We start from the raw sequence: 21,020 nt of genomic DNA, 5'->3' as shown, positions 1-21,020 counted from the left end.
GGGTGACATCCGGCTCTCCTTCCTCTACTGTCCCCAGCCCCAGTCTCTGGTTAGCACAGGTTTTTCCTCTGTGTGTACCCTTCCTTCCCTGTTCCTGTTCTTTGTTTTGTTTTTGCTTTAAGTTCCAGAACTTCTCCTTTCATTATCAAGTGGAAGGGAACCCCGGGGCTTTCCATTCAATCCCTGCAGAAAGACAGCATCTGAGCCTTGATCTGAGCAATCTCTCCAGGTGCCTGTAATATGAATGTGGCCCTCCAGGACCAACAGAACTGAATGTACTTAGTGAGGTGTACCCCACAGGAGCAGGTAGGTGTGGCATGGGCCCAGTGACTTGTGTCTGTGGGAAACTTTAATGGCCATGCACGACAGCCTGCAGGGCCAAGTGAGCCTGGGCCAGCCGGGCACCATTGTTACCAGATGAACATGGGTTTGCCGTCGTCATGGGCCAGCTGGTTAAGGCAGGAGAGCAGCAGGAGCGCATCGGTGAGCATGCTGGGGTGCACGGTTTCCACCAGTACACGCTGCAAGAAGTCCACGGTGTAGGAGCCACCTTCAGACGCTGCCAGCTCAGGCCGCTCGCGCAAGATGCCATACGCATTCACCAGCTGCTCTGTCAGCGCTGGATGCACCCGTCCATTGTAGCCCAGACTCTGCAGCCTGTTCATGATGCTCACATAGCGCTGTGTGAGGGTCTGGCAGAGGTCCTCATCCAGCTTGTGGTTACTGGGGTTTAGGGAGGCCTGTTGGGAGAGTGGCCATCAGGAACCTCCCACAGCACTCTGGATCACAGGCAGGCAGGAAGAACAGGGACCCGAGAGGCTGAGGGAAGGAGAAGCTGTGGCACCCAAAAGGTCCAGAGGGCTGAGCCTGAGGTCAAGGCACCCAAAACCCAGCTCAGCCAGGCCCAGCGACTTCCCAAAGCTTCCAGAGATGCCCATCCTATTGTCTGTTCCATACCAGATATATGAGACTAGGGGAAAGCCACCAGGGATGGGGGACAGGGAGTATGACTTCCAGTATGGAGGTAAAGTGAGTGTTTCATTTTCCCAGTCTGCCTGACCCCAGAGTTTGCAGGCCTTCCCAAGAGTTAATGGAAAGCTCTTAACCTGGAGTGACAGACACTGTTCTAACGGCACAGGAAGGTCTTCCTGAACACCGTCTTTCCCGAAACCCCCTGCAGTCAAGGTTCCTATGTTTCTACCAAGCAAGTGGATGCATACAGACAGGTGGGACTCCACGTGGGAAGAGGCGCTTGCACAGGAAGGACTGGCCTCCAAGGGAGTACCATAGATATGGGACTGGTTCTCCAGGGACAGCTGGGTTCAACTGGGGACACCTGGCTAGGTATCTATATGCTGTCTTGGGACCAGTGCCCACGGTGTGTCCACTAGGAAAGTCCCTTGGTGTGTTAGCATTTTTCTGTGCAGTATAGCAAACAAACGCAATTGTGTGTCCTTTCTGGAGCTGAGGACCTTAATATTATAATAAATATATTAACAACTTGCATCAGTTGTTGTTTGTAACCGAGCCTACTGGGTGGTTTGTCTAAGAAAGAGAATCTTTCAGGTAGGCAGAGTGCACTGAGGAGACTGGTGATCCTGTCGGATAGATCAAGGAAAGGCTGCCTATGTGATCTACTGCTTTATATAATTTGAAAAAGATGTAGCCAATATAATCCATGATAAGGAGAGAATTGAGATTTGGTAGAATGTTGGCCTTCACACAAGACCCTGGGTTTGACATGAAGCGCGCACGCGCGCACACACACACACACACACACAGAGGAAAAAATGAACCTGAGTTTGGTTCCCAGCACCCATGTCAGGGTGACTCATAACCTCCAACTCTCAGGGAATCTGACACCTCTGACCTTAAGGGTCCCTGCACACGCACACACGCACACACACACACAGACACACACTGAGAGAGAGAAGGAGAGAAAGAAGCTATACATAGTTGAAAATACAATAAATCCTTGGGAGGCAGAGGCAGGCGAATCTCTGTGAGTTCGAGGCCAGCCTGGTCTACAAGAGCTAGTTCCAGGACAGGAACCAAAAGCTACGGAGAAACCCTGTCTCGAAAAATCCAAAAAAAAAAAAAAAAAAAAAAAAGAAAAAGAAAAAGAAAAAAAAAAGAAAATACAATAAATCTGAATACAATAAAACTGAGTAGAAGTATGTGTGTAATCTGATTCCACAGCGTGTGCATGTGTGTGTGTGTGTGTGTGCCATCATATGGCATCCCATTAAGAGTGATGGGTTCATGTTTTGTTCTTGGTTTTTTTTTTTGTTTGTTTTTTTTGTTTTTTTGGTTTTTCAAGACAGGGTTTCTCTGTGGTTTTGGAGCCTGTCCTGGAACTAGCTCTTGTAGACCAGACTGGTCTCGAACTCACAGAGATCCGCCTGCCTCTGCCTCCCGAGTGTTGGGATTAAAGGCAAGCGCCACCACCGCCCGGCTTGGTTTTTCTTTTTATCTTTTTCTTCATTCTGAGATAAGACTTGTGTGGCCTAGGCTGACCTTGATCTTGTCAGGTAGTTAAGTATGACCCTGAGTTCCTGATCCTCCTGTTTTTGCGTCCTATGTTCTGGGAATGAAGGCATGTAACAACCACATCTGGTCTAGGTAGCAGGGCTAGGCAAGCACCCTACCAGATGAGCTTCCTGTGAAGTCATGTTTTCATGTTTTTATGTATCAGGTTTGTATGTTAATATTGAATTTTTATTTACTTAAAAAATTAATAAAAACATGTTTATTATTTTTAATTATATGTATGTGTCAGTATGTGAGTATGTGCACATGAATGAAGGGGCCCCCACAGGCCAGGGGTTTTGAAAGTCCTAGGAGCTGGAGTTATATAGGTGGTTGTGAGTCACCAGACATGGATTCTGGGATTTGAACTTAGGTCCTCTGGAAGAGCAGTACATGTACTTAACTATGGAGCCATCTCTCCAACCCAATATTTTAAGAATTAAAGAAATAGATGGGCCTGGTGGTTCGTGCCTGTAACTATAGCACTCTAGAGACTGAGACAGGGATATTGATTCAGGCTCAAGGTTAATCTGGGCTACACAATGTGAGTACAACTAGGGATACATACACATCAAGGCTTTGTCTCAACAAGTAAATAAGTAAAAATATTCATGCACTCGTTGTCTGGGCACAATGGCTCATACTTCTCATCCGACCTCTCAGGTGGAAGAGGAAGGAGTAGCACAGCAAGTTTTGTGGTCCAGGCCAGCTGGGCTACTCAACAAGACCTGTCTCAACAACCCCAATACACAAAAATAAATAACATAGTATCTGGGCATTCTCTTTAGGTTGAGGTAGGAGGACCATAGGCTTGAAGCCTGCTTGGGTTACATGTCTAGATGTAAATATATCTATATATCTGCCCAGAAAAACAATATGATTGGGCTGGAGAGATGGCTCAGCGGTTAAGAGCATTGCCTGCTCTTCCAAAGGTCCTGAGTTCAATTCCCAGCAACCACATGGTGGCTCACAACCATCTGTAATGAGGTCTGGTGCCCTCTTCTGGCCTGCAGGCATACATACAGACAGAATATTGTATACATAATAAATAAATAAATATTAAAAAAAAACAATATGATCATCAAAAATCCAGATGATATACAGGTTATTACAACACCTAAGAGGGCTTGGATACTTAAGGTGGTTTGGATACCAAATCAGTATGTGAAGATGAGATCATTCTTGGGAGACCAAGGGGTAGTCAAGGTGCCACTTGCACCCTTGAATGGCCCTAGTCACTCTCGCATGGACACTGTTGGACTCAGGGTCCCTAGGATAAGGGTGCCAAGAGGAAAGACACTTCAAACATCTTCCACAGAGTTCTTCACAACTGGAGGAAGGCAAAAAGCTGAATCTTTGTAACCACTTTTGGGTGGGTTAAAAAGACAGCGTAACTGGGCTGGAGAGATGGCTCAGCCATCAAAACCTGCACTGTTCTAGGACCAATTCGACTGCCAGTACCCATGTTGGGCAGTGGTTCACGAACACCTGTAGCTCCAGCTCGAGGGCACCAAATACCTCTGGTACATACATAGGTCGGGGCAATGGTGGCACATGCCTTTAATCCCAGCACTTGGGAGGCAGAGGCAGGCGGATCTCTGTGAGTTCGAGGCCAGCCTGGTCTACAAGAGCTTGTTCCAGGACAGGCATCAAAGTTACAGAGAAACCTTCTCTCAAAAAACAAAAACAAAAGCAAAAAAACCTAAAAAACAAAACAAAACCAAAAGGAAAAGAAAAGAAGTCCAGTATCTCATAAAATCAGATATGGTGGAACACACCTCTAATCCCAGGATTTGGAAGTAGAGGCAGGAATCTCAGAAGTTTAAGGTCATCCTTGGCTATAAAATGAATTCAAGGCCAGCCTGGGCTACACGAGACCCTGTTTCAAAAAAAAAAAAAAGTGTAATCTAGAAATTATCTGTTTAATCCATCCATAAACTAACTCAAAATTAAGCATCTAAAAAACAATTAAGCATCTAAACCATGCAAAACAGTGCATGCCTTTAATCCCAGCACTCAGGAAGCAGAGGTAGGCAGAGTTCTGTGAGTTCAAGGCCAACTTGGCCTACAGAGTTACAAAGTTAGTTCCAGACCATTCATGGTTGCACACCGAGACCCTGTTTCAATCTCACCCCCCTCCCCCCACCAAACAAAGCATCTAAATCAAAGGACACTTTAGCCAAGGAAAAGCTCAGAATCAGCCTGTGCAAACGTGGTCTCAAAAGCCATCTCTACCCAGATGGCAGGTGCTTACACTCTGTACACAAAGATGGTAAGAGAGAAGGCATCTGGCAACACGGGGAAGCCAGGGATAGGAACCCAGCATTGTTGTCTCACATGGGTATCCAGGCAAGTGCAAACTGACATCCCTAGTCTTACCCACTTGTCAGTGCCATCTACGCCTGTAAGACACAGGGGTACAAAAGTTTTTTGTTTCTTAGGTTTTTGTTTGTTTGTTTTGGTTGGGGGGATGTTTTTTTGTTTGTTGTTTGTTTTTAAACATCTATTTACTTTTTTCAATGGGAGGAGGCTTTGTGGCTGTATCTGAGGACACATTAGCATGAGAATCAGCCCTTCTGGCAACATTGCTGGCCACCTACTCAGTGGGCTCCCAGCTCTGTCTTCCCAGTGATCCCCAGAGAGCATTGAGGATGCTGAAAGAGAAGGCCGTAGAATTCTTTAGGTTGCTGGCTTAGTCCCTGTGGTTAGAGCTGCCTGCCCATTCAAAGGTCATCTTGGAGGCACTAGAGGAATGCTACCTGCCCATCTGAGGAAACTCCCCCTGCCCTTTCCTCATGGATTCCCATGACCAGATGCTCTGGACCCTTGCCAGCTTTTTGTACTGAGTCCTGGGTTCCCTCCATTTCAGAGTCCCCTTAAATGGCAGGCCCCTCAGTACTGAGCTTTACTTCCACATCTGTGAAGGCCCCTCTGGCAATGTAGGAGATGGATAGCCACACACCTGGATGATCTTCTCGGGGATGTTGGAGACAGTGAAGCCATAGAGGCGCACGCGCTCTGGGAAAATGCTGGATAGGATTCTTCGGTCTAACTGGAAGGCGATCTCCCCCACTAGCCTCTCCCAGGCTAGTTGTTTTGAGTCTGGGGATGGCAAAGGGTCTCAGCTGAGCAATAAGCGAAGGGAATGGCAGGGCCATTGGTTAGCAGTCCAGGTATGTGATAGGGGAGTTGGCACGAGACTCATGTTGAGCCCCTGTGGTGTTACTGACCTCGGGGAGCGTCAGGGAACTTGCTAGACTTGCGATGGGACATCTTCCGCTCCATCTCCAGCACACTCTTCCGAGACTGTTCCACCGTGCGTGCACCCCGGGTGTCATTGACTGAAGCCGGAGAAGATGAGGTGCGGGGCGGGGAGTGGGGGTTGCGTGGGGGAGAATGGGGATTGGGCACAGGCCGGGTAGGAGATTGGTGCACCCTGGTGGTGGAGTTGGAGTGGGAATTTCTTGAAGGGGAATAGTTTCCAGTACCTTGGGGGGCAGGTGTCGGGACAGAGTTGGGGACTGTGCAAGTAGGAGAGCCTGTTGGGGAGTTTGGGAGAGAAGCAAGGGTCATTTGTCCCTGGAGAACACCCGTCTGGGTCCGAGTATCCGAGGTGGCATAAAAATTTGTTGTGGTACTGGATGTGGCCATGGTGTTCATGGGTGTGGAGGTCTGGAGGGGTGCACCCACAAACATCATGTTGAGGGGCTCTGAGTCCTGGGTCGGCTGGGGGTGCTCACTGGTGACTGGTGATGTGGAAATGAGAGGGGGGGGGTTAGAGTGAGGCAGGATGGGAGCAGGAATCGGATTATCCAGGGTGCCCTGCTGCCCCACCCTGTACCAATTACCTTTGGAGGTGGTGGCTGGTCCTGCACTGGCTGAGGCTCCTGAGAGACTTCCTCGGGCTGGCTCTGCCAACCGCACCCTTGGGGCCTCTGACAGCCCTAGGTTGTTTATGGGGTTGGGCAGTATGTTCTGAGAAACACCTAGAGGGGCAGCGGTAGGGGGGAGCAAGGGGCTGCTCAGAGAGACTGCCACTGTGCCTGCCAGGGGAGCCATGAGGGGGCTGCTCTGAGATACAGCCAGTGGGCCTGCCAGCCTACTGCTGGTCGTCAGGGAGCCAGTTGAAGTCAGACCCAGCGAGCTGGCCAGAGTGGTCCCAGGGGGTACAGTCATGGGACTGGTCAAGTGACCGCTCAAGGGTCCTGTCGTGGGTAAGCCCAGAGAATTGGTCAAGGTGGCCCCTGGGGAAACTGCAATGGGATTGGTCAGGTGGCTGCCCAGGGGGCACGGCACAAGACTGGCAAACTGACTGTTCGGGGCCAGGGGCATTTGGCCAGAGAGCAGGGGGTTAATGGGGGCCCCCAGGGGGCTTATAAGGGAGCCTGCTGCAGGACTGAGCTGTGGGCTGTTCAGCACATCAGTCAGAGGGGTCAGGGCCACCATTCCCATGTCTTCCATGCCTGGCTCCTTTGCTGCTGCTGGGGATGGGGGCAGGAAAACACCTGTGGATACAGAGAGAGCAGGTAAGCCCCTCTAGAAGGAAGTGGGAGGCACTCGTGGGGATACCTGGCCAAGACACCTGTCTCTGCCGAGTTGGTGGGTTTGACCTGCCTTCATGGAGCATTGTTCCTTAGGCGGACTGGATGATGTCCTTGCCTGAGGAGATGTGTGGGATGTCAGAGGGCATTCTGTGCCACCTTAAGAGAGTCTTGGATGTGGGTCTGATCTCTTTTCTCTCAGTCCCCGAGGCTTGATGTTCAGCCCCAACTCTCCAGTCAGAACTACTAGGCTCTTAACAGACCAACTGCCCTTCAAGCCACAGAACATTCTAGTCTCTCCTTCACCGGTACCCACAGCACAGAGCTTCACCCCACACACAGAGGACAGCGACTCCTAGTGTTTGGCCTCCCAGGCAGCTAACCTGGCCCTCTGCTTGAGCCTGGGAGGAGTGAGTCTGATCTCAACTTTGTAGAGAGACTTGCACCACTGGATAGGACCTCCAAGGGCCAGAGTGTTCATTAGAGCCTCATGTAGCCTAGGGCCACATATAGTCTAGGCAAGCAGGGATGCGGGTTCTGATGGCTAGCTGGACACAGTCATGAGCTAGAGAGGCCCAGAATCATTGCTGGCTATCCTCGCACTCCCGGGGGTGGGGTGGTACTGAGATCTTATTCTTCTTGACTTCTGTTTTCCCTTAATGACAATTTTTGGGAGGGAAATCCCTTGGGGACATAGTTGTTACAAGGGGCAGCAGGCAGGAGAGTTTTTGTAGCTGTGCAATGTAATTTAAAAAAAAAAAAAAAAGCTTTGATTTTTCCAGGCTGAAGAGGTGGCTTAGTGGTTAAGACCACTGCTCTTCCAGAGGACCTGGGTTCAATTCCCAGCTCATAACTGCCTGTAACTCCAGTTCCAGGGGATACTATGTCTCCTTCTGGATTCTGTGGGCATTGACATACATGTAGGCAACACATATAAAATAAAAATAAATAAATCTTTAAAAACACCCGACTCATTAAAAAAAAAAAACTACTTTAGAATCTACTCCTTTAGACACGGTCAACAAGACAAAATGACAGCCTACAAAACGGGAAAAGATCTTCACTAACCCCACATCAGACAGAGGTCTGATCTCCAAAATATACAAAGAACTCAAGAAATTGGACACCAAAAGATCGCATAATCTAATAAAAAAATGGAGTACAGACCTAAACAGAGAACTCTCAACAGAGGAATCTAAAATGGCTAAAAAACACTTAAGGAAATGTTCAATATCCTTAGTCATCATAGAAATGCAAATCAAAACAACTCAGATTCCATCTTACACCTGTAAGAGTGGCCAAGATCAAAAACACTGATGACAACTTATGCTGGAGAGGTTGTGGGGAAAAGGGAACACTTCTGCATTGCTGGTGGGAATGTAAGCTGGTACAACCCCTTTGGATGTCAGTGTGGCGATTTCTCAGAAAAGTAGGAAACAACCTTCCTCAAGACCCAATAATACCACTTTTGGGTATATATCCAAAGGATGCTCAATCGTGCCACAAAGACATGTGTTCAGCTATGTTCATAGCAGCTTTGTTTGTCATACCCAGAACCTGGAAACAACCTAAATGCCCCTCCACCGAAGAATGGATAAGAAAAATGTGGTACATTTACACAATGGAGTACTACACAGAAGAAAAAAATAATGACAGCTTGAATTTTGCAGGAAAATGGAAGGAGCTAGAAAATATTATTTTGAGTGAGATAACCCAGACACGGAAAGAAAATTATCACACGTACTCACTCATAGGTGGTTTTTAAACATAAAGCAAAGAAAGCCAGCCTACAAACCACAATCCCAGAGAATTTAGACAATAATGTGGACACTAAGAGAGACTTACATAGATCTAATCTACATGGGAAGTAGAAAGTAGAAAACTATAAGATCTCCTGAGTAAATTGGGAGCATGGGGTCCTTGGAGGAGGGTTGAAGGAGGGAGGGGAGCAGAGAGAGAGAAAAAAAGAATCTATTCCTTTAAAAAGATTTTCAGGCCGGGCGGTGGTGGCGCACGCCTTTAATCCCAGCACTTGGGAGGCAGAGGCAGGCGGATCTCTGTGAGTTCGAGACCAGCCTGGTCTACAAGAGCTAGTTCCAGGACAGGCTCCAAAACCACAGAGAAACCCTGTCTCGAAAAACCAAAAAAAAAAAAAAAAAAAAAAAAAAAAAGATTTTCAGCTGGGATGTGGTGGTGCATGCCTTTGATCCCAGCACTCTGGGATCAGCCTGTGAGTTCGACGCCAGGATGGTCTACAGAGTGAGTTCTACGACAGCCAGGGCTACACAGAGAAAACCTGTCTCAAAAAAAATTTTTTTTTAATTCTTTTTTATACTTTTTGAAAATTTTTTTATTTTATGTGCATTGGTGTTTTGCCTGCATGTGTGTGTGTCTGTGTGAGGCTGTCAGATCTTGGAGTCACAGGCAACTGTTAGATGCTGTGTGGGTTCTGAGAATTGAAGCTGGGTCCTCTGGAAGAGCAGTCAGTGCCCTTAACCACTGAGCAATAGCTCCAGCCCTTTATTTTTATTTTTTCATGTGTGTGTGAGTGTGTGTGTGTGTGTGAGAGAGAGAGAGAGTGTGTGTGTGTGAGAGAGAGTGTGTGTGTGTGAGAGAGAGAGAGTGTGTATGCGTGTGCGCGCGTGTGTGTGCGCGCGTGTGTGCGCTCACGCGCGCACAGGTGTCCATGGATGCCAGAGGCTTCAGATCCCCGGAGCTGGAATTACAGGTGGTTGTCAGTTGCTTGATGTGAGTGGTAAGAGCCAAACTTACGTCTCTGCCAGAGCAGTAGGGGATCTTAACCTCTGAGCCATCTTTTTTATCCCTGAATATGCCCTTAAATTTTTTTTGATGGTTCCAGGGATTGAACTCAGGATGTCATGCTGTATGGTAAATATTCTGTTACTGAGCTACACAATCAGCTCTTGAGAAACTCCATTTTATTATTACTATAAAGCAGTACATGATTATTATTATCAGGAAAAAAAGGTACAGAGAAGTAAAAAGTATGACCAACTAGTAATCCAATCTCACGGTCTGAAGAGCTCATAACCGTGGAGGCAGTCTCTGCCTGTGTTCACACGAGTCACCGGTTGGCAAGAACTTTCTGAAAGGGGCCAAACCATGTGGCCCCTGTCGTTTTAGTGCAAAAGCAGCCAAGAAACACTCAGAAGCTAGGCTGTCTCTGTGGCTAAACAGGAGGTCCCAGCAGAGGCAGCCTCGCTGGGCAGAATGGCTGCCAAGCGGCAGAGGTGGGCGTGAGAAGTGTATAGGAAAGGGGCCGGAATAGAACCGTGCCCCCCACAGAACCTGAGCACCTATTACTGCTGTACCACACCAGGTCATAAACACATGGTCAGACGTCTATAAGGTCTTGGGGCCTCTATGAAGGATAGACCTTGTGGTGGTTTCAATGAGAATGGCCTCCGTAGGCTCACATATTTGAACATTTGGTTCCCAGTTGGTGTAAGTTTTGGGAGGGTTGGGTATGGCCTTGTTGGTGGAGAAGCATCACTGGGGACAAAGACTTGCACAGCTTTTCCCAGTGAACTCTCTGCTCCTGTTTGCTGTTTGAGATATAAGCTCTCAGCTGCGGCCATGCCCATGCTTTTGCTCCACCATCAAGGACTCAGAGACTCTAACCCTCTTGATCTGTAAGACCAATTAAACAATTGCTTTTCTTTCTTTTCTTCCTTTCTTTCTTTTATCTTTCTTTCTTTTTCCTTTTCTATTTCTTTTTCTTTTTGGTTTTTCGAGACAGGGCTTCTCTGTGTACCTTTGGAGCCTGTCCTGGAACTCGCTCTATAGACCAGGCTAGCCTCAAGCTCCACCTACCTTTGCCTTTGCCTCCAAATGCTGGGATCAAAGGTGTGTGCCACCACCGCCTTTTTTTTTTTTTTTTTTTTTAAGACAAGATTTCATTATATAGTTCTGGCTATCCTGGAACTTTGTACATGGACCAGACTGGCCTTAAATTCACATAGATCTGCCTACATTTGCCTCCCGAGTACTGGTTCTAAAGACGTGAGCTAAAATCAAGGGTTCTTTGATAATCACTTTCTATGTAGACTTCCTAAAAGAACAGCTGACAGAGAAAGTAGAAGAAGGTATCAATACCTATTCAAACAAGGAGAAGAATGGAAAAGGATGCAATAGATGGCAAAAATAAAATAATGAATAAAACTGGACTTTGATGAAATAAGTGAATTAGCAATGCATATTATCTGCATTTTTTGTGTGAAAGGAGACAGCTGTGGACACCACAGAGGGACACACGATCCCGTTTTTACAGAATGTCTAGAGTAGGTGAACTCACCAAATAGATGGTGGATTCGTGAGCACTCAGGAAGGGCATGGAAGGCAGTGTGCCCCGGCTAGGGGACCCAAGTTGCTTTTTAGGGATGAGAGTGTTCTAAAATGTTTGTGCTGGTGTTTGTACATATATATGAATATACTTAAAGTTATTAAATTGTGTACTTTAAAGGGATGAACTGAATGGTTAGTGAAATAGCTACCTCTGTCGATCAGCTATCTATCTATCTATCTATCTATCTATCTATCTATCTATCTATCTATCTATCTATCTATCTATCATCTATCTATCTATCTATCTATCATCTATCTATCTATCTATCTATCTATCATCTATCTATCTTTTATTTTTCAAGATGGGGGAGGAGAATCTTAAGGGGAAGAGGGACCTCAGGCAAGGAGGGACATGAGGGGAAGAGACGCCTGGGGGGAGAAGAGACCTGAGGGGAGGAGGGTCAAGAAAAGGAGAGTCTCATGAGTGAGAGGAGAGTCCTGAGGGGGAGGTTATTCCTAGAGGAGGATTCTGAGGCATAGTCCTGAGGGAGAAAGGTCTTTAGGGAGAGTCTTAAAGGGTAGAAGTCTTGAGGACAGGAGGGTCTCTAGAGTCGGGTCCTGGGTCAGGGGTCATATGTGTTTTGTGCGGGACGTCTAAGTACTGAGAGAGCAGAGTGAGGAGGGACTGGTTTGTGATCCCAGAACAGACTCCTAAAAATGCGTCTCAGGGCAGAGACAGGTCTCGTGACTAGGTTAAAGTTCTGAGATGGTGAAGGAAGTGGTTGGTTGGGTGGTGGTGCCAAGTGGTGGCACTCTGTAGGTTCTCTCCTGGGTGAAAAAAAAAAGGTGGGGGCGGTGTTCGGCTGCCCCCTGCTGGAGGAAGCATCCACAGCGCAGGCAGCTGAGGCAGCTGGCACAAAGGTAAGCTCGGGAAGGCAGAGGAAGAACATGAAGTCGTGGGGAGCAGTGCTGGGTGACAGTAACAGCACAGACTTCTTAGCCATTCTGTGCTGTCGTCTGTCCCATGCTGGCCATTGTTTGTCCTTCCCAGCCTATACCACTCTGAACACCTGTCACTTTTTTTTTTTTTTTTTTGGCTTCTGTCTCTTTGAAAGCAAATCTTGCTGTGTAGCCCAATCTGGTCTAGCATTTGTGATCTTCCGACCTCCCTGTCTTTTGTGTTGGGAATGGGCCGGTACCATCATGCTAGGCCCTGTGTCTTTTCTTCTGTGTGGAGAAGCTAGATCTGACCTCTGGGAAAAAGGGGCCACTATCAGTCCCTGTTTTCGAGTCTTGGACATGTAGCTTCAGCTCTAATTTTTTTGTTCTCCTCTGCTACTCCCACAGCCCTGCACCCGTTTGTCTCTGTCTCCCAGTGATTTCCCAGTGTAAGCATCTGAGCAAATTCTGGAGTTCTCAGTATCAAGAGGGCCCTCAGTCTGAATGCTGTCTTGGTCCTATTTCTGTTCCCTATGGCTGAGCTAAGGTCTGTAAGCTCTTGGCAGCTATCTTCCTGGGAAAGCTGTTTTCTTTCTAGTAGTCTTCCTGGTCGACCCCTTCTCCCAGCCAGTACAGTCTATCCCGAGACTCCACTTTTGCTTCTAACCCACCACAATGGAATACGGGCCTGCCCTCGGGGTTACAGAATACCGCAAGAAGAGGTGTAAGGTTTATGCCCCAGGAGGTCTTACAGATGGCTGGTACCATTTAGCTCACTATGTGGTCAAACGGAATCTTCAGGTTCCCTTCTCAGTTCCTACTCAGGCCTTTATTTCAGGCCTCCTCTTCCCCACCCTTGTTCTTGAGACAGCGTCTTACTGTGCAGTCTTGGCTGGCTTGGCAGTCACTCTGTAGTTTGAGAGTCTACAGAGACCCTCTTGCCTCTGCCTCCAGAGTGCTGGGATTAAAGGTGTGTACCGCCATGCCTGACTCTAGCTTTGCTCTTGAAAATCTTTTGCAGAGGAAATTGAGTCCCTGCACCCAGCTTCATGCTAATCATCCTCCCCCTCCTTCCCTTTAGCTGAAGACACTTCCCAGGGAGGTCCCTTTTCACTCTGGGCAGTTTCAGTCTCCCCTAGTTCCTTCCGAATGTAAACAAATTCAGGTCGTTGTCATCTCAGGGCTCATGTGATGGACACTCCTGACGCTAGCAGGACTAAACTCTGGACTCTTGTCTCTCTCCAGCTCCTGCACCGCCTGCCCAGCTACCGCACCGCCTGCCCAGCTACCGCACTGCCTGCCCAGCTCCCGCACCGCCTGCCCAGCTCCCGCACCGCCTGCCCAGCTCCCGCACCGCCTGCCCAGCTACCGCACCGCCTGCCCAGCTACCGCACCGCCTGCCCAGCTACCGCACCGCCTGCCCAGCTCCCGCACCGCCTGCCCAGCTACCGCACCGCCTGCCCAGCTACCGCACCGCCTGCCCAGCTACCGCACTGCCTGCCCAGCTACCGCACCGCCTGCCCAGCTACCGCACTGCCGTCTACCCAGCTCCCACACCCTCTGTGAGGTTAATTTCTGTGGCCAACTTGATCGGATTAAGAAACACCTAGGGCATTCTAGAGGACATGGTGTCTCATATCAGTAACCCTAGCACTTGGGAAGTGGGGGCAGGGTGTCAGAAGTTAAACCATCCTCAGCTAGACAGCAAATCTGACGCCGGCTTGGAATACACGAGTAACTGTCTCAATACAACACAAAACAGACAACAAAAGACAACCTAGCTTTCGGTTTGTCTGTGAGGCCTTTGCAAAGGTGATTAACTGAGTATATAAACCCCGACTTGGCTGCGGGTCGCACTATCCCAGACGGAACCAAAAGCATCAGCGTTCTTCTTGCTGTGCAGATACAAGTGACGGACTACTCACACGCTCATACTCTCAGGCTGTAAACGGAACTTGATTGGCCCTTTCCTCGGGTTGATCTTGCCACAGCAACGAGAAAAGTAATGAAATCTCAAAGTCAAGCTTCTCAAACTAAGACACCATGGCCATCTCTTCTTTCCAGTTTCTTTTTAAAGTGTTTTTACACTTACGTGTGTGTACACATGCATACACTCACACTACAGCATGGGTTTGGAAGTCAAACTTGTGGGAGTCAGTTCTCTCCTTTCACAGTGTGGGAGCTGGGGATTGAACTCAGGTCGTCAGGCTTGGCAGCAAGCCCCTTTTCCCACAGAGGCACCCCACCTCTTGCCATCTCCTTATTTCATGCTCCACCTCACTCTGGTCAGCCTTTCTCAGTGAGGCTGAAATCACTTTTATTAAAGCCATGGATACGATGTCACTGTTCAGTAAAGGCTGTGAAATGTTGGGCACTTTTCTTGCTCAATTGCTGGGCAAGCCTTTCCCTTGCTGGTGTCATTTCCTTTGCAATTGTCCCTTGGCCTCTAAGACATTAAACGTTTGCCATTTCCTTTGCGCCTTGGGATGCTCCTCTGCCAACTTCTCTACCTGTTCTTACTCGGCACTTGCCACTCAGCCTCTTCCCACTGCGCGCGCACTCTCCCCACCAGGTACTTTTCGTTTGTTTGGTTTTTTGAGACAGGGTTTCTCTGTAGCTTTGGAGCCTGTTCTGGAACTAGCTCTTGTAGACCAGGCTGGTCTCTAACTCACAGAGATCTGCCTGCCTTTGCCTCCCGAGTGCTGGTATTAAAGGGGTGCGCCACCTCTGCCCAGCCTCCCAGATGTTCTTAACCCCCCTCTAGTAGCTCAGTTATCAATGACTTTCAAATCTTTTTCTATCTAGCCCTCACCTCCTCCTCTGAGATTCAGGAATCATGTTGCCACTCTCTCCAGAGCCCTCTCTGTGGCTACCTTACAGTTTATCCAAATTTCAACTCTTTGCCTGTTTTCTTTATCCAGGCTCACCTCTAACATTCACAGGGCTGTGGGCAGGAGCACAAATGGAAGCCCACACACTTTGTGTCAGAGAGGCTGAAAACTATTATTCAAACCAACTCTTAGATAATGCTGTTCTTTCTCACTCTGACAAACCTTTGTAATGACCCAGAATAGTAAATTTAAATTTAGGATTATTGTACTTGCTGGAGTGCTGGCCTGGGATGTGGTCCCTGTGGTAGAACTGATGACCCCTTGGTCCGAGCCTCATCCATCCAACACCCATTCTTTCACCATTTGGCCTTGGTTCTACACTGCAGTGGGCCTGGGATACATGATTTTGAGTACCTACAACCCATGTGTTCAAGATCTGTTCATCTCTCCCCAGCTATCTTTCCTTCTGTGTTTCTCCTAAATTTGGTTGTAACAGAGCCCTGGGCCAGAGCTTAAAGGAACAAGGTGGTCCTAGGAAGAGAAATTAAAGCTTGCGTTCATGAGTGCAAATAAAGAGCCTGACCTCATGGAGGAGGCCATTCACAGAGTTAGACTGTAGAGTCCAGAGCCTGACCTCACGGAGGAGCCCATTCACAGAGTTAGACTGTAGAGTCCAGAGCCTGACCTCATGGAGGAGCCCATTCACAGAATTAGACTGTAGAAACCATGTGTGGTAGCCCAGTCCTGTTATACCAGTACTGGGAGGCAGAGGCAGAGGCAGGGGGATCAGGAACTCAAAGTTAACCTGGTCTACACAAAACTCTCTACCAAAAGCCAGGAATTAAAAAAGGAAGAGAAATAGGTTGTTGTCACAAGCAAGGAGAGAGGGCAGTGGGCGGAGTCACTGAGGTCACTAAAGGATCCTTGACTGGGCCTGATGATGGCAAACTGCACAGGAAGCGGCACCGTCAGCCAGCCGCTGAGTCCCTTCAGTCAGACATAGGGTGCTCCATTATCAGCTCATTATTTTATTTATCTTCGCTTTTTTCAAGACAGGGTTTCTCCTGTGTAACAGTCCTGGCTGTCCTGGAACTCACTCTGTAGACCAGGCTGGCCTTGAACTCAGAGATCCGCCTGCCTCTACCTCCCGAGTGCTGGGGTTAAAGGAGTGAGCCATCACTGCTGACTACTTATCACCTCTTACATTTGACAGTTAGGATTAACTAAAATTGATGGATTCCTGTCCACTTGCAGTTCCTGCTGTGGTTTCCCATCTGAGTGCCTGAAAGCTTCTTGGTAACCCCTCTCCCCGCCTCGCCTCGCTCGTGCTTCCCCCTGCAGTTGTTCTGGGCACAGCTAAGGTTACTTCCTGTTTCTGCTCATTGCTTTAGGGAACAAGTCCTTAGCATGTCATTTACTATCCCCAGTCAGTTGTGATCTGACCCTTACTGAACTCTCTAGCTGACTGTTCACTTCTCACTGGCCCCTAGCAAGAGCATCCACAAACAGTGCCATACACACACGAACAACACACACAATCAGGGATGTAGCATAAATGCAAACTCCCACACCACACACGTTCATGCATAACACAGAAACTCACTTATTCCAACAGTCATATGGAAATAACTACTCACACACGACATACCCTCAAAGCGTACGTGCTCCATACGTTCTCGCATGCCTATGCGTGTACTTGATGTACTTCAGTTACACACGCCAACACCATGTACTCCATACCCACTCATCACTTCACAGACTTATGTGCATTCTCTCACACATTCTCTTACACACATCACGTTCAGCCTCTTCTCACTCCTGTAACACTAGGAGCAGGTCTTTGTCCACACTGCACTTTCTCCTAGAATGTTGCTTTCTGCCTTCATCACCAGCTGTTTGAACTCCTCCATAAAGATCTATCTGTGAGCTCTGGGAATCAAACTCAGGTCCTCTGCAAGAGTGCAATGCTCTTAACTATTGAGACATTTCTCCAGCCCCAAGTGTTGTGGGATATTTAATCACACTGTGAACCCATTAAGAGAGTCACAGGGTGTCTGTAAGATGTACAGGTAGTAGTAGGGAGGGGCTTAGTATATATAGCATAGGTTCTTTTGTTTTGGCAGAGTAGAAGGATTTTTTTTTCAGAGATACCAGGCAAAGGGAGAAGGTCAGTTAATTGCTACTCAACTTCTCTGAGCTAGCAAGTTTTCACCCCAGCCTTGGGCTCCCGAGTCTCATTGATAAACAGAAGGATAGAGATTTAATTAAAAGCTATATTAGATGGCAGCAATAAAGCTAATGCCTGTGGGGACAGAATTCCCACCAGGTCACAGTCTGAGTGATTGGGCTGCAGCCAGAGAAGGAGGCCAGCAACCATGGAGCCACATTTGCTGACTAATATAACAGTAGATTAAAGTTCAGTCTCGGTGCTGCTGGAAAAACAACACCCAGGCATGGTTGTATGCGCTGTAGTACCAGCACTCTAGAGGCCGAAGGCTGGAAAAACAACACCCAGGCATGGTTGTATGCGCTGTAGTACCAGCACTCTAGAGGCCGAAGGCTGGAAAAACAACACCCAGGCATGGTTGTATGCGCTGTAGTACCAGCACTCTAGAGGCCGAAGTAGGGAGATAACCACTTTGAGGCCAACCTGGGCTGCATATTGAGTTCAAGACTAGCCTAGACTATATAGCAAGATTCTGTCCCCAGATCACAAGATTCTGTCCCCAGATCACAAGGGCCAGGGAGTTGGCTTCATAGATAAAAGCACTTAATACAAGCATGAAGACACAATTTGGATCACCAGAACCTGAGTAAAAGCTGGACATGGTGGACATATGTCTACTGTACAGATTCCCATGATGAGATCAGAGGCAGAAACTGGAGAATTCCCCCATGGGCTCATGGCCTGGGTGGCCTAGAGTATACACTATAGTGGCAGAAATAAGAGGAACCCTGACTCAAAGAAGATGAAAGATGAGAACCAACGCCTGCAGTTGTCTCTGACCTCCACACATGTGCCATGGCATGTGCATGCATGTCCTCACATACAAACCCATACACAAAGACATGTTTAAAAGATGACTTTAGAAAGCAATAAAACCCAAGGCTTGAAATAGGAAGCCTGAATCCAGCTTCTTAGACTGTGGAACTTCTTAAAATCTTTGTACCTCCTCTATGCATACTTTTGTCATTTTGCCTGTTATCTCAGTCATAAGTGACAGGACATTTAAAACTGGAGGTGCGTGTGTGCTTGTGACCACTACCAGGGAAATAAAGAGTGTCTATTACAGCCAGGCTCGATGGTAAGAAGCCCAGGGGGTAAGGGGCTGGGGAGGAAGACCTAAGGGAATTGAGTACAGTCCAAAGGACTTCAGCCTTTTAGTATGAAGGTCTGAGCTCTATACCAGAACTTTCTTTCTGAGACAGTGTCATGTGTAATCCAGGCTGGCCTTGACATCATTATGTAACTGAGAATGACTTTCAGCTTCTGGTTTTCCAGTTACTGGCCTGTGTCATCATACCTAGTTCCGGGCTGGGAGCAAACCCAGGGCTCCAGGCATGCTCAGTAGGCATTCCACCACCTGCGCTACATCCCCACCCCCTGGTGAGACTATTTCCAGGGATTAATTAGGCCTTCAGGATCCTCTGAAGCTAGCTTCCCTTGTAGTTGGGTGCTGTAGGTGGATTGGCTGAGGGTGGAGGGGCAGGGCTTGAAGCCTGAGCCTGGGAGTCTCAGCGATTAACCTGAGTCAGGATGTGGATAACTAACTTGGCTTGGGAGCTCAGGAAGAGAGACTCAGCACAGGGTTATTATTCGCAAATGCCGTGCAGAGGTGGAGAAGGCACTTGGGTGGCACTTAGGATGTTACTCATAACCTTTCCAGAACAGCCTTGTTGGCATCCATTGCCAGGCTGTAGAGGTCCAAACAGGCGGAGCAAGACCCTGCTTCCCCCGACGAGAGGGGCTTCATGCCTGACCATGACCAGAGGAAGCAGGGGTGGTAAGATGAAGGCCTGTGGCAGAGAGCAGGTCACCATGGGACGCGCACGGTGTGTGTGTGGGGGGGTGGTAAACTGTAAGCACACACAGAAAATCATGGGCAGAAAATCACAAAGCCTAGGAAGGACTGTGTAGGGAGGGAGATGGATAGAATAACTACCAGTGTTTCCTTGGCAACCTGTATCAGCCATGGCGTCTATAGGGCATCCTGGGAGCTTGTTACCCCTATAAGTTCTCCCCCTAGTATCCTCAATGCTGACCACTCTTTGCTCACAACTTTCCATTCTTTCAGCCTTTCCTTCCTGTTAATATTCTTGGCTCAGTGACCTCTGTCATCTCTTGGTGTCTGAACGCCACCTCCCTCTAGCCCCATCCCTATACCTGGGCTTAGCATGGGTCATTGGTTTGACTGCATTTCCGTGAATACTCGTTACTTCTTAGCTTGCTCCTCTCTCGCCCTGCTCTGGATAAGTCTAGCCCCACAGCTTCCATCACGCACTAAGAAATCCCAAATCTCAACTTTCAGGCCTGGTTTCTCTCCTCAGCTTCTGGATATGAGTCTCCTTCTGACTATCTCTAACTGGAGAGAAATACAGAAAAAGATTGTGGGCTGATGGTGAGGGTTGGGGAAAGTTGAAGGCAAGAGAAGATGGGGCTGTAGAGGAAGAGGTCAGTAGCATATTGGACTCCATAGGGAAGAACATTTGGGTCCCAGAGCTGGGCAGTTTTCAGTCTATAATGCTGCTTGGAAGTTAGGTTGAGAGGAAGAATGTGGTGAAGAATTCCGATCAGGTGAGCAGGAAATGGGGCCTGGCTTTGTCCTTTCTTCCTGGGGTCCTATGCATTCATCCAGCCTCCATCTGCTGAGGCTGAAGTCCTTTGTGCTTGCTACTATCTAAACCCTCCCTCCCCAATTTCCTTAGACCCTGGAACACTAGCTCTTCCTCCCTCCGCACAGCCCTCCCCTCCCCTCCCCTCCCCTCCCCACTGTCCTTCTACCCAGGCCTCTTATAGTTACCCTGGTGTTGGGAAGGGCCTGTGGCTGCCTCACCAAGCCCGCTGGTGAACCCGTTGATGCCGAGGCCACCTGCCTGAGTCTTGATCGCAGACTTAAGCTCGTGATTCTCCCGAATGAGCCGTACCAGCTTCTTCAGTTCCTCGTTTTCCCGCACCAACCTCTCTATCTGATGCCGAAGCCCCTCATAATTTGTAAGTAGAGACATGCCCCAGGGCAGTAGAGAGGGTGCGGCCCAAAGGAGGGCACTGCACTTGGAGGTTGCCCAGGGCCCCGGGCCTTGCCCGGGTTGGAAAAGGGCATCAGAGTCTGCAAAGCTAGCCCAGTGGGCACTGGGTATTATGAGGTCAGAGACTATACCCTCCTCCTTGCCCTCTACTTTAACAGGTTCAGCTCTCTGTGCCTCCAGACCTGAGCCTTGCCTTCCTTCAGCCTGCAATATCCTGGCAAGGTCTGGGCAATTTTGATCTCAAGTTTGCCTCTTTTGCAAGGTTTCTTTGCTTCAAGCTAATTGCTGGCCCCGGCTTCCCTGGCAGATGCGTCCTGTGTCATGTCACTTACCTTGTGCCTGGGAGATGAGCCTTCACTGCTTTCTGCTGGACACGCAGTGCCAATGCTGTACTTCCCGAGAGTGCTCAGAACACCTCAGGGGGCGCATCTTGGTACAGGCATTTGTTGACTATTGGTTTTTGTTTGTTTGGTTGGTTTGTCGAGACAGAGTTTTGCTATAGTTTTGAAGCCTGTCCTGGAACTAACTTTTGTAGACCAGGCTGGTCTTGAACTCACAGAGATCCGCCTGCCTCTGCCTCCCCGAGTGCTGGGATTAAAGGTGTGCGCCACCACCGCCCAGCCTTGTT

The 21,020-nt window shown here is 48.5% G+C and overlaps 1 protein-coding gene across 1 annotated transcript; it reads right to left on the bottom strand.

The window, feature by feature from the left end:
- Window positions 1–410: 410 nt before the first annotated feature.
- Spatc1 (spermatogenesis and centriole associated 1) lies at window positions 411–20,371 on the bottom strand. Its single transcript, XM_057792664.1, has 6 exons — window positions 20,167–20,371; window positions 6,843–7,034; window positions 6,378–6,734; window positions 5,760–6,275; window positions 5,492–5,631; window positions 411–740 (listed from the first exon to the last, which is right to left on the bottom strand). Exons 1-6 carry the CDS (start codon window positions 20,369–20,371, stop codon window positions 411–413), a joined length of 1,740 nt encoding a protein of 579 aa, XP_057648647.1.
- Window positions 20,372–21,020: the final 649 nt, after the last annotated feature.

Source organism: Chionomys nivalis, chromosome 17, assembly GCF_950005125.1.
Source record: "Chionomys nivalis chromosome 17, mChiNiv1.1, whole genome shotgun sequence".
In the NCBI taxonomy this organism is placed as follows: domain Eukaryota; kingdom Metazoa; phylum Chordata; class Mammalia; order Rodentia; family Cricetidae; genus Chionomys; species Chionomys nivalis.
The sequence above is the reverse complement of the archived record's forward strand: the minus strand, read 5'-3'. Positions and strand labels throughout refer to the sequence as shown.